General features: G+C 47.8%; 3 protein-coding genes across 13 annotated transcripts in view; 1 reads left to right on the forward strand and 2 right to left on the reverse strand.

The window, feature by feature from the left end:
- The window catches only part of MCOLN1 (mucolipin TRP cation channel 1), a 91,031-nt gene that overhangs the window by 21,435 nt on the left and 56,854 nt on the right, over positions 1–12,742 (reverse strand). For 2 of the 3 annotated variants that reach the window (XR_014506304.1, XM_083420111.1), the window contains exon 1: positions 1,236–1,339. The exons of the other annotated variant lie outside the window; for it this stretch is intronic. The gene's annotated coding sequence lies outside the window, so the exon portion shown is untranslated. Of the gene's footprint in view, positions 1–1,235; positions 1,340–12,742 lie in introns of those variants that run through there. 3 annotated transcript variants of the gene reach the window in all.
- The window catches only part of RASAL3 (RAS protein activator like 3), a 126,806-nt gene that overhangs the window by 5,174 nt on the left and 108,890 nt on the right, over positions 1–12,742 (forward strand). The gene's annotated exons all lie outside the window — the stretch shown is intronic.
- Positions 4,851–12,742, reverse strand: part of CYP4F22 (cytochrome P450 family 4 subfamily F member 22) — a 44,405-nt gene continuing 36,513 nt past the window's right edge. For all 5 annotated transcript variants that reach the window (XM_083420119.1, XM_083420118.1, XM_083420117.1 and 2 more), the window contains exons 9-13: positions 11,865–11,994; positions 9,787–9,920; positions 7,801–7,865; positions 6,554–6,636; positions 4,851–5,641 (exon numbers count right to left, since the gene is read on the reverse strand). In XM_083420119.1, the coding sequence (XP_083276245.1) occupies positions 5,464–5,641; positions 6,554–6,636; positions 7,801–7,865; positions 9,787–9,920; positions 11,865–11,994 (590 nt within the window). In that variant the 3' untranslated portion in view covers positions 4,851–5,463. The remainder of the gene's footprint in view (positions 5,642–6,553; positions 6,637–7,800; positions 7,866–9,786; positions 9,921–11,864; positions 11,995–12,742) is intronic.

Below are 12,742 nucleotides of genomic sequence, written 5' to 3' on the forward strand. Positions count from 1 at the left end.
ACAGTTTGGTCCCAGCAGATCCAGGGACCTCCTAGATCACCATAGAAACTGTCCCTCTTTATTCAGCTATTTCATTCTTGACACTATTGATCCTGCTATTCTCGGTTTCTGCTCCCAGTCTTTGGAGCTCCCTCCCCAGAGAAGTCAGACCAGCTCCCAAGCGAAGAAGACCTTTCTTGTTTCAACAGGCTTACAGGAACCGACTGCTTTTAATGAAAGTGTCGGTGCCGTGCTGTTTTTATTGCAATTATCAGTACGTCTTTAATTGATCTTACACCCACGTACATAGTTTTAAGAGCCAGTGTGATGTCATGGTTAGAGTGTCAGACTAGGGCCTGGTAGACCGGGGTTCAAATCCCTGCTCTAGCCATGAAACTCACTAGGTGACCTTGGGGGCAGTCACTGACCTACCTCAAAGGGTTGTTGTGTGGATTAAATGAGGAAGGGGAGAACTATGTACACAACCTTGGGCTCCTTGGGAGAAAAGGTGGGGCACAAATGCAATCAATCAATCAATCAATCAATCAATCAATGGTTTGTTTTTAATTAAATGATTGGTGCTCCCCACAACTATATTTTTAGCTGTTCTTATTTTTATGCATAGAGTGCCTTGAGTCCCTGTCAGTGAAAAAGGTGGAGTAATAATAATAATAATAATAATAATAATAATAGCCAGTCTGGAGTAGACGATCCTGCTCCCCGCTCTGATAGGATCTCATTCATTTGATTAGATCCTGTGTGCTATTGTTCTCTGAACTGCCCTGGGGCAAAAACACCTCCTCTCAATTGCTCTTCAATTGTGTGGCAACTTGTTGCCCGCGTTCTCCTTCCCTCCCCGTTCGCAGGATCCGTATTCTTCCCTCCCCACAACCACCCCCAGGCGAGGCTGCATCAAGGGGCGCTGGGGGCAAACGGTCGCACCTCCCTCCCTCCCTCCGGGCCGCAGCCCCGATCCAACCCGCCTCCCCAGCCCCCGATGCGGGCAGCTTTCCCGCAGCGAAAATAAAGGTCGTGGGGATCCCCCGGACACGCGTCCCTCCTACACGTCACGTCTGGTTTCACCCCTTCGGGTGACAGCCAGCCAGGAGCCCTTTGGCTTTCCGAGGGTCGCCCGCACTCCCTCCCGGAATCCCAACGCCGGACCCGCATAACTACACGCGCGCGTGAATGCACACGTTCAACATGAAAGCCTCGTTTTTTTCGGGGTTGGGGGGACGACGGCAGGATTCCCTTACCTCGTTCGCGGCCGGCTCGGAAAGTAACAACAAGAGGATCCCAACATCCGGTCATGAGCCCAGAAGGGGCGGGCAGGGGCGGGGCGAGGTCGCGTCAGAACCCGGAGGAAGGGGGAGGGGAGGCGTGGGAGGCGGCGCTGGATTTCCGGGCTTAGAAGGTGGCAAAGAGGCGCGGGATTTAAGTTAGAGATGCTCGCGCTTCAACTAGGAGCTGCACACGTTTCAGTTCAGATATGCAAGCGTTTATGTGCACGCGCTTTACTCCAGATGTGCACGCGCGTTTCGATTCAGATATGCACGTGTTTAAAATCAGATGTGCACGCGTTTGACCTCTGATATGCACGCGTTTATATGCACACGCTTTAATTCTTATATGCATGTGGTTTAGTTCAGATATGCCGGTGTTTGAACTCAGATGTGCCCGTGTTTTATGTCTGATGTTGTTTAGTCGTGTCCGACTCTTCGTGACCCCATGGACCAGAGCACGCCAGGCCCTCCTGTCTTCCACTGCCTCCCGCAGTTTGGTCAAACTCATGCTGGTAGCTTCGAGAACGCTATCCAACCATCTCGTCCTCTGTCGTCCCCTTCTCCTTGTACCCTCCATCTTTCCCAACATCAGGGTGTTTTCCAGAGAGTCTTCTCTTCTCATGAGGTGGCCAAAGTATTGGAGTCTCAGCTTCAGGATCTGTCCTTCCAGTGAGCACTCAGGGCTGATTTCCTTAAGAATGGAGAGGTTTGTTTTCTTTCTTTCTTTCTTTCTTTCTTCCTTCGGGTATCAGCCTTCTTTATGGTCCAGCTCTCACTTCCATACATCACTAATGGGAAAACCATATCTTTAACTATACGGACCTTTGTTGGCAAGGTGATGTCTCTGCTTTTTGAGATGCTGTCTAGGTTTGTCATTGCTTGTATATCTGATACATTGTATGTCTGACACAGGGCCGGATTTAGGTTTGATGAGGCCCTAAGTTCCTAAAGGTAATGGGGCCCTTTATATGTCCAGCTGAGCTTTATATGTCCAGCTGAGCTGTCCTTTGTCAACAACAAATTGTCACTGTTTTTTGTGTTGAATATATGCTATATGGTAATTTATGGACCTAATAGGTATCTAAAGCCATTTGTGCATAACAAAATATGTATTTTATCAAAGTAATTGTTGAACTGAAATACAATTAAGAAGTATATTAATAGTGAAATACAATTAAGAAGAAGTATATACCAGTCCATTCAGAATGTAGGCATCCTATATATAGAAATGAGCAAACCAGTGATATTTTAGGGAGCAGGCTAGCAGGCAGGCCCATTACTTAAAGCAAAATAACATTTAGAAGAACAGAACCTAGAACCATAGGATTGTAGAGTTGGAAGGGACCCTGAGGGTCAACTCCTGGTAATGCGAGGAATCTCTTGCCCAATGTGGGGATTGAACCCACAACACTGAAGTTAAGAGTCTCATGCTCTACCAACTGATAAAATGTTTGGTACTACATAAAAACTTAAAAAGCAGAGACATCACCTTGCCGACAAAGGTCCATATAGTTAAAGCTATGGTTTTAAGGCTGATCGCCGAAGAATTGATGCTTTTGAATTATGGTGCTGGAGGAGACTCTTGAGAGTCCCATGGACTGCAAGAAGATCAAACCTCTCCATTCTTAAGGAAATCAGCCCTGAGTGCTCACTGGAAGGACAGATCCTGAAGCTGAGGCTCCAATACTTTGGCCACCTCATGAGAAGAGAAGACTCCCTTGAAAAGACCCTGATGTTGGGAAAGATTGAGGGCACAAGGAGAAGGGGACGAAAGAGGACGAGATGGTTGGACAGTGTTCTCGAAGCTACCAGCATGAGTTTGACCAAACTGCGGGAGGCAGTGGAAGACAGGAGTGCCTGGCGTGCTCTGGTCCATGGGGTCACGAAGAGTCGGACACGACTAAACGACAACAACAACCACATAAAAACACATTAGGGGTAACAACAAAGAATAAATGGCCCCTTTAACCCAAATACTGGTGCTCAGTTGAATACTGTACAGTACTTATTTGGAGACAAGACTTATTTGGAGGCAAGGCACATTGTACTCCCCAACAATGCACAACGGAGATAAAAGATTTGTAAAAAGAAGCAGCAAGATGTTGGGTCTATAGTTGTTCACCTTCCGCTTTGCCCTTTGCTCTCTGGGCGTGGAGAGGTGGCCTTTGCTAGGCTGATTGCTTGGATAGATGACAATGATCAATTTATATTTTCTCAAAGGGAGGCCTGGGGACGCTCTGGTTAATAATCTACACACAAAGTGGGATCTGAGATAAGTGGGAGAAAATGACCTGCTTTAGCTGGACCTAAATCAAATCCTCAACAAGCTACTTAATACCCTGGTATTGATTTCAGTATCCTTTCTCCAGGCTTTGAAACTGTTGTTTTCTGATCCAAGGTTCAACCACAACGTGTGTAGAACCTATGGAATTTGCCCAGTGATGCCAAATGTAGCAAACATTTCACTAAATGTGCTGCAGGGTGCTTATTTCTTGCAAAGGTGAAGGACATGCAAATTTTTCAAGAAGCAGTTGTGCGGTACCATAGAGACCAAACTATTTTGTGGCATGGGTTTTCATAAGGCTAAGGCTAGCGTGCTTCTCAGATAGCTTGGAAAGAACTTCTAAAAGGCGACATTTCAGGGATTCGCCAGGTGGGCACTTTTTAAAGGTTTTACAGCCTCTATTTCCATGCTTTTCTTTGCTGCCTGCTTTTTGCTGTGTTAAATCTCAGCTGCCGTTCTCTCACCAAAGAGTGCTTGGGTTGTATTGTGGTCGCCTCCATGTAGGTTTTTTTCTTAGGTCTTTTGTACTTTTGCAAAACTTGGGCATGCCCCCCCCCCCAGCCTGGAGACACTTCCATCTTCTGTGTGGACTGTGGCTACTTAAGGATTGGCACTCACTTCTTCAGAAGAGGGAAATATTTTCTCTTTCACGCAAAAACGTTTCCGGTTCTTAATAAATGTCAATGATTTTGAACTAGGCTTTGAAGTTTGAAAAAATAGTGGCTTATAGAAAATAGAATAGTTGGATGTTAATGAGTGAATACTATATTTAGGTGGCAGAGAACCAGAAGTCTTTCTCTCTCTTTTTCTTTTTTCCTCTTTTGCTCCTGTTCCGTTTTAGGTTACACCCTTGTGCACATTAATTGAAACAAAGCATGTTTTCTATGCCACATCGATCAGTCTGTCAGGCACCCACAAAAGAAGATGTTTTGGGGATGCTTCAGTTATTATGCTGTCGGAAGCCTGCCGCCATGAGAAGGAATGATGCACTCACCACAATATATTGAGCTTCTACAAAAGAGAGTTATTTCAGAACTGGAAAAGAGGTATCCTGACTGTACTGGGATATTGCAGCAAGACCTAGCCCCCTGTCACGCATTCTAAAGTGGTGAAGAAGTTCATGACAGAGCAGCAAATACAGGTACTTGATTGGCCAGGGAATTCTTTTTGTGGGTGCTTGACAGACTGATCGATGTGGCATAGAAAACATGCTTTGTTTCAATTAATTTGCACAAGGGTGTAGATTTTAAAATATTTCTTTTATTCTGGTGTATTAGAAAAAGATACTTTGTAATGGGCATGAATGTTATATATCTTTTGATAAGTATCAATAAAAATATATATTTTACATGGAAAGAGAAGGAACATGCAAATTTTTCAAGAAGCAAAGCGACTATACTATTTTTTTTAGCACTCTCTCATCCAAAGGTTGGCGGCCCTGGTCTTCTCATGATCAGGACCAAGGGGAGCACTCAACCAACATGAAGTGTAAACAAGGGAGCCTCTTCCAACCGAAGCCAAAGTTTGTTTGCAATGCCTGCCTTCAGATGTGCTCCTTTACAACTCAGGAAGTAGATTCTCTTATCGATACCAGACAGGCTGTACGGCCAAAGTTGTGCGGCAAACTATTAGGGAGATGGCGGATCTTCTATGCATGCCATTATCTGTCAGGGATCTACATCAAAATCAAAACTGCATTTTATGGTCAAGACACTTCATCTTTAATGTAGCACAAAACTATTGCTAGCGCCTTCACGAAGGCAAGACAGAAACAGGGGCTCGGAGGCAAAGACAATTGAGTCGTGCCTTCCGTGTTGATGAGGCAGAGGGCTCTCTGGCAGCCATAAATCTCTTCGCACATTACAGTGCAGGCTGAAATGCTGGAACAGAGACTTCCAATCTTGTGCATCCCCCCGATCATTGCTGGGTACGCACTGGCTCCACCTGTAGCCACAATCCATTTTCTGCCCGTAGAATTAAGGCTGGCAAACGGCGCACGGCTTGGTTCTCATCCAGCCTCACCACAAACCTCAGCAGGGTCAAGGCCAGGGCCACCTTCAGCTCCGACATAGCAAAGTTCTGCCCGATGCAGTTCCTACAAACATAAAAGAGATCAGTGTTGTGGAAGGCTCCCCAACATTCCTTCCCCCACCACACTGCCAAGAGGAAATACAGTGGTACCTCGGGTTACAGACGCTTCAGGTTACAGACTCCACTAACCCAGAAATAGTACCTCAGGTTATGAACTTTGCTTCAGGATGAGAACAGAAATCGTGTGGTGCGGCGCAGTGGCAGTGGGAGGCCCCATTAGCTAAAGTGGTGTCTCGGGTTAAGAACAGTTTCAGGTTAAGAACGGACCTCCAGAACGAATTAAGTTCTTAACCCGAGGTACCACTTTACCCATAATGTTCAGGGAAATCTGGATGTATGGCAGTCCTATCATCATGGCTAGTAGCCACTGACAGCAGTCTCCTTCATGGTTTGATGTTATGTGCCCATAGATGAGCTGTTTACATTTTTACAGATTAGCACTGGAGACTTCTATCCAGTGATAACTCCCCCTTTCAGACGGGGACCAAAATAAAATCAGATGTCCCTGACCGCAAGCTCTTTCTGAGGGAATAACTGCGGAAGGAGAGGGCTTTTCATAGAATCAGAGCTGGAAGGCGCCATGAGGGTCGTGGCATGCAGGAATCTTTACATCCCACATGGGGGCTCGAAACCACAACCCTGAGATGAAGAGTCTCGTGCTCTACCGACGGAGCTATTTCGCCTGCAGCAGTCTCCTTCATGAATTTGTCTAATCCTCTTTTAAAGCCATCCAAGTTGGAGGCCTCCAGGGGGAGGGAGTTTGATAGACTGACTGTGCACAGCGTGAAGAAGGACTTTCTTCTTCCAAGAGGAAGTGGCCACTGTCAGTATCATCTAGGCCAGAATATCTTACGATACACTGCAGTAGCCAACACTCAAGAAAATTAAGACCTGGCACCAAGAGGCTCTCTGTTACCTGGGTCCCGCTGAAAAGGGCACAAAGGCCAGTGGCGACTGGTTCTGCAAGGCCTCCGGTTCAAAGCGGTGTGGGTTATAGACCTATAAGAACAAAAACAGATTGAACTTATGGGTGGCTGGAAAGAAGGTAGGTAGCCATGTTGGTCTGATGCAGTCGAAATATATATAAATAATTGTCCAGTAGCACCTTAGAGAGGGACGAGGGTGGCGCTGTGGTCTAAACCACAGAGCCTAGGACTTGCTGATCAGAAGGTCGGCGGTTCAAATCCCTGCGACGGGGTGAGCTCCCATTGCTCAGTCCCAGCTCCTGCCAACATAGCAGTTCGAAAGCACGTCAAAGTGCAAGTAGATAAATACCGTATTTTTCGCCCTATAGGGCACACCGACCCATAGGGCGCACTTATTTTTTTTTGGGGGGGGGGGGGAATAAAGAAAAAAAATTATCCCCCCCCCCGAGCCCCAAAGAGCAAAGAAGGCATGACAGCGAGCGGGATGGATCCCGCTAGCTGTCCTGGCTTTGTTTTTAGCCTCGGGGCTGGGGGTCCGGGAGTGAAGGCGAGATTGCGCTCAACCTCGCCATTGCTCCCGGAGCTTGCTTGCGGGGCTGGGGGCGGGGGAAGCCCGAGCTTCCCCCGACCCCAGCCCCAGGAACAGGCTGTTGCCCGCAAGGTTTGCGGACATTTGTGCGAAGCACGAGAGCGAGAGGGGTCGGTGCGCACCGACGCCTCTCGCTCTCCAGGCTTCAGCGAAAGCCTGCATTCGCTCCATAGGACGCACACACATTTCCCCTTCATTTTTGGAGGGGGAAAAGTGCGTCCTATAGGGTGAAAAGTACTGTAGGTACCACTCCAGCGGGAAGGTAAAAGGGTGTTTCCATGCGCTGCTCTCGTTTGCCAGAAGTGGCTTAGTCATGTTGGCCGCATGACCTGGAATCTGTCTGCGGACAAACGCCAGCTTCCTCGGCCTATAGAGTGAGATGAGCGCGCAACCCCAGAGTCGTCCGTGACTGGACCTAACAGTCAGGGGTCCCTTTACCTTTAGCACCTTAGAGACCAACTTTGTTCTTGGTATAAGCTTTCGTGTGCATGCACACTTCTTCAGAAGAAGAAAGAAGAAGTGAGATGGTTGGGAGTAAAAGAAATTAGCAACACGACCTACTGAGTCCTCCTAGAGGAGCCCCCACGCACAGGAAAGGGTCCCAAGGGAGAGGGGAAGAAGCAGAAAATGCACAGCAGAAACTGATACCTCAGGCTCTGGCCAGATGGCAGGGTTGTGATGGGTTCCGAAGATACTGACCAGGCAGATGTTCCCTGGGGAGAGAAGAGTTTCTAATCAATGTGTGGATATGCACACAATAGAGAATACCACACTCAAGATGTTGGGTTGTTGTTTTTATTCTGATTATATACCGTATGTTGTGATCTGTAAAAGTCAGGTAGTTGTTTTTTCCCTTGACATCTGATGGGAGGGTGTTCCACTACCAAGAAGGCCCTCTGCCTGGTTCTCTGTAACCTCACTTCTCGCAGGGAGGGAACTACCAGAAGGCCCTTGGAGCTGGACCTCAGTGCCAAGGCTGAATGATGCCATGTTCTGTTCATGCAGTGGGGCTTCACTTTCCTCCCCTCTCTCTGCACACCCTCAACATCTTTTCCAGGGGGTCAGCCAACCATCTGGAGCAGATGTTAGGGGTGAGCAATGATAGCAGCCAAGTCCGAGGCATCCCACCCACCGGGTCGAGCACAAGACAAAGGAACGCCAGCAGTGGATCCAGAGGCCTGGCTTGCTGCGGTTACAAAAAGAGCCCTAAGGACATGCCAACACTGCAAGCTTCTCAGTACTATGGTATATTCAATGGTATGTTCCAAGGATTAACATACCATTTACTTGTCACAGGTAATCACCCGTGGAACATACCATCATGAATGCTGCTGTTTAGTGTCCTTGATTGTCCTTTTTGGAGGAAAAGAAAGGAAAAAAGTCAAAACAAAAATATTTTTATAAGTCGCCGTCACTTAGGTCCAGACTATATATCACCAGGGAGACAGAACAGCCTCTCTGAGCCATCTCTCCCTCGTATCTTTTCGTTAATGTGCTCTTGAAAATGCACAACCTGATCCCACCATGTGTTGCCTGATCTCCTGAAAGTGGAAGCCAAAGAAGCAGAGCAAAGGGCGGGAAAACAACTGAAACCAATTAATGAGGCTGAATTTCTTACTAATGTCCTTCCTCAACACTTTTAGACTCACAACCGTGGCAGTGAACGAATGATTGGGGGGGGGATGTGTGTTCCATCTGCTTCCCCATTTTCTGATACGATTTTGTATCAAATACGGCTTCTGATGAATCTTACGACTTGTAATTATAGATTAACCTGGACTGAAAACATGTACCTCAAAGCATTTGAATTTTTTTTACATTAAGTTCAGTCATACCTCATGTTACGTTTGCTTCATGATACGTTTTTTCAGGTTCCGTCCCGCGACAACCTGGAAGTACCGGAAAGGGTTACTTCCAGGTTTCGCCACATGTGCAGACGCGCAAAATGACATCACGCGCATGTGCAGAAGCGGCGAATCGCGACTCGCGCATGCGCAGATGCACAGACGCGGGTTGTGTTCTTTTCAGGTTGCGAACGAGCCTCCGGAATGGATCCCGTTTGCAACCAGAGGTACTACTGTAAATGTATACGTAAAGACTTCACGGTATAAGAGTGAGCAAGCCAAACAAGCAACCCAGTTCCCACAGGACATTCTGAAATACGGACTTAATTCCCTACCGCCAATTTGAATACCTTTAGGGCTCACGGCCTCCTGCCCACCTAGCAGTTTGAAAGCATGTCAAGTGCAAGTAGATAAATAGGTACCGCTCTGGCGGGAAGGTAAACGGCGTTTCCGTGCGCTGCTCTGATTCGCCAGAAACAGCATAGTCATGCTGGCCACATGACCTGGAAGCTGTACGCTGGCTCCCTCAGCCAATAAAGCGAGATGAGCGCCACAACCCCAGAGTCGGCCACGACTGGACCTAATGGTCAGGGGTCCCTTTACCTTTACCTAGGGCTCACGGCATCTCTCGTTCTGACAGGGCAGTAAAAATACAACAGCACAGCAGCACCTTTGACCCCAGACTGCCGCTGCTGCAGGATGTAGCAGTGAGGGAGGGGAGGAGTCTACCTGCCAGGTGCTGGCACAGGGCGTGATGCCAACTGGCATGGGATGAGCTGAGGCCAGGTACCTTTGGGGATGATCTTCCCATCAGGAAGTTTCACATCCTCGGTGCAGCGGCGAGAAACGGCCGTGACTGGCGGGTGGAGGCGCAAGCTCTCTTTAATGCACATGGTGGTGAAAGGCATCTGGGACAGGTCTTCCCTGAAAAGAGGAAACATCACCGTTACTGTTTATGACGGCCAACTGGCATCATGGCATCACGGAACCACAGAGTCGGTGCATTATAGCATCCGTGCGCAGGACCACAGGTGGCAATCCCTCTACTCTTTCTCTTCCTGCCTTAGGGATGTGGCGTGGATGTTGCATTCTGGGAACCTTGGTAAGGAACTGTGGCGTTTGCCTCCTAGGTGGGTCATAAGGAAAGGGTTAAAATGAGTGTGATGTGATTGGCCAGTGAGAATGCAAGGGGGGAGTGAAAGTTAGAGTGGGAGGTTTTGAAAGTCAGTGGAGGTTTGGGTTGTTGACAGTTGAGGTTTGGGAGTTGAGTTATGGGAGCGGAAGAAGGAAGAGGGAGGAATAGTCAGTGGGTTGGTAGAGTTGTATTGTGAGAAAGAGTGAGAGGAATTGTTAGGTTGAGTCAGATAGATAGTTGGAATAATCAATTTGGAGTTGTTAGGAACTAAGATTAAGAAACTGACAAGAGAAAAATAAACTGAAACCATATGCTTGTTCCTGCATTTAAAAATAAACTTGATTATTTTTTAATGTTAACAACTGTCTGGACTCTGTGTGTCCCATGAGAAACGGGGTGGTGGCAGCGAAGAAAGCAATCACAGTGGTGGCACAGGGTCAATAGACCGTCAAATGTCCGGGGGCCCTGTGTGATCGCCACAGGAACATGTGGGAAACTGCCACAAGATAGCCTGCCTTAAGGCTGCGTTGACTGCATTGTATTGTTCTTGTTGAAATGGGTGCCCCTCGTCGTGTTCCCCTTTCCCTCACTTCAAAATAGGGAATGAGAACAGGACCGGTACCAAGCAGACACACCCTTTGAGCTTTTTCCCTGCGGAAGCACAAATAATGGCGCCTGCAGACTTTTCCTATATAATAGAAACATAACTGTTCTTTGAGATTTGTACTCAAGGCTTTGTGCCTGTCTGTCAAAATGCTGGCTCTACAGCAGTGGTCCTCAAAGTGTGGAGATGGGCTGCCTTGGGATGCTCAAAATATCAGGGGAAAATAAGAGTCTTGAGGCAAAAGGAACCTTCCTTCCATCAGAAGCATAGGCATACTTGGGATGGATGCCCCCATGGCAGAGGATCCACGTTGGATTTGTGAGGGTGGCTGTTCCGCCTAATCAAATTTGGGAAGAGCTCTGCTTATAGTTCCAATATTGTTTCCCTCTGTGTGGTTTTAGGCAGGCCAGAAATACCCAATTGCAGTGGTACCTTGGTTTGCGAACAGAATGCGTTCCGGGAGTCCATTCGACTCCCGGAACCGTTCATAAACCGAAGTGTGGCTTCCGATTTGCTGCAGGAGCATCCTGCAGCCAATCAGAAGCCACGGAAGCCACACCGGACGTTTGGCTTCCGAAAACCGTTTGGGAGCCGATTTGTTCGGGAGCCAAGGTGTTCAACTGCCAAGGTACGACTGTATACTCCTCATGTTGGGTGGGTGGGTGGGAGAATAACAGATATTAAACAGCAGATAGTAGCTGCACAATTTTGAACACAGAACCTTTTCCCGCTCACCAGATGGCCGGTGCTGAGCTGAGGGTGAATTTAGAAGTGTATTTAGAAAAGAGACATAAGATCAGATTTGAGGAGTACCCCTTTGCACACCAGATTCATAAACATAACATGCTGCAAGATGCCTTTTAAGAAAAATAAGCACAGGAGATCTGCAGAGGTGTGTCAGGGAAGCTACGCTTTGTCAACGCTCAGCCATTTTCATTGTCATTGGCAAGACTGGATGAAATGAGAGCCTAGCACTAAATCCTCTGTGGATTACCTTATTTTCTAAGCTGTGCGCATGCAGATGGACATACATGCACAAAAACATTAAACTGCATTGTAGGTGAGCAGCCCACACCTGGGCTCAGTTCCACCTGCCACCCTCTTGTCTTCCCACTTCATGTCCCATCACCATTCAATCTCCTCTGTCTCCCGGCCTCGCAGCAGATTCTGAATCTCTTCCCGGCACTGGTCTTGGTAGTTGGGATGTCGAGCCAGGTTGTACAGCACCCAGGACAAGCCGCTAGCTGTTGTGTCGTGGCCTGCGGGGAGGGAGAGTGAGTGTGAACTCACAGAAGAGGCATGCAGCCTTCCCTGCCTGATCAGCTGGAGCTTCAGCGCAACCACAGCACTGGCTGACAACAGAAGGTCCAACCAGGGAAGATTTCTCTGGACCTGCAATTGGCTGTCAATAGTACCAAAAGTTGGAAGATCCCAACTGGAGAGGACTGAGCTGCAACCCCAAAGTAAAGCTGGAGACCTACTACCCTGAGCACAAGGAAATAATAATAATAATAATAATAATAATAATAATATTCTACCCTGCCCATCTGGCTGGGTTTCTCCAACCACTCTTGGCAGCTCCCAACAGAACACTAAAAACAGAATAAAACTTCAAACATTAAAACTTCCCTAAACAGGGCTGCCTTCAGATGTCTTCTAATAGTCAGATAGTTGTTTATTTCCTTGACATCTGATGGGAGGGTGTTCCACAGGGTGGGCGCCACTACCGAGAAGGCCCCCTGCCTGGTTCCCCATAACCTCACTTCTCAAAGTGAGGGAACCGCCAGAAGGCCCTCAGAGCTGGACCTCAGTGAACGATGGGGGTGGAGACGCTCCTTCAGGTATACTGGACCGAGGCCGTTTAGGGCTTTAAAGGTCAGCACCAACACTTTGAATTGTGCCCGGAACCGTACTAGGAGCCAATGTGGGTCTTTCAGGACTGGTGTTATATGGTCGTGCGGCCACTCCCGGTCACTAGTCTAGCTGCTGCATTCTGGATTAATTGTA

This window comes from Podarcis tiliguerta, assembly GCF_965153285.1.
Source record: "Podarcis tiliguerta genome assembly, chromosome: 17".
Taxonomy (NCBI): Eukaryota; Metazoa; Chordata; class Lepidosauria; order Squamata; family Lacertidae; genus Podarcis; species Podarcis tiliguerta.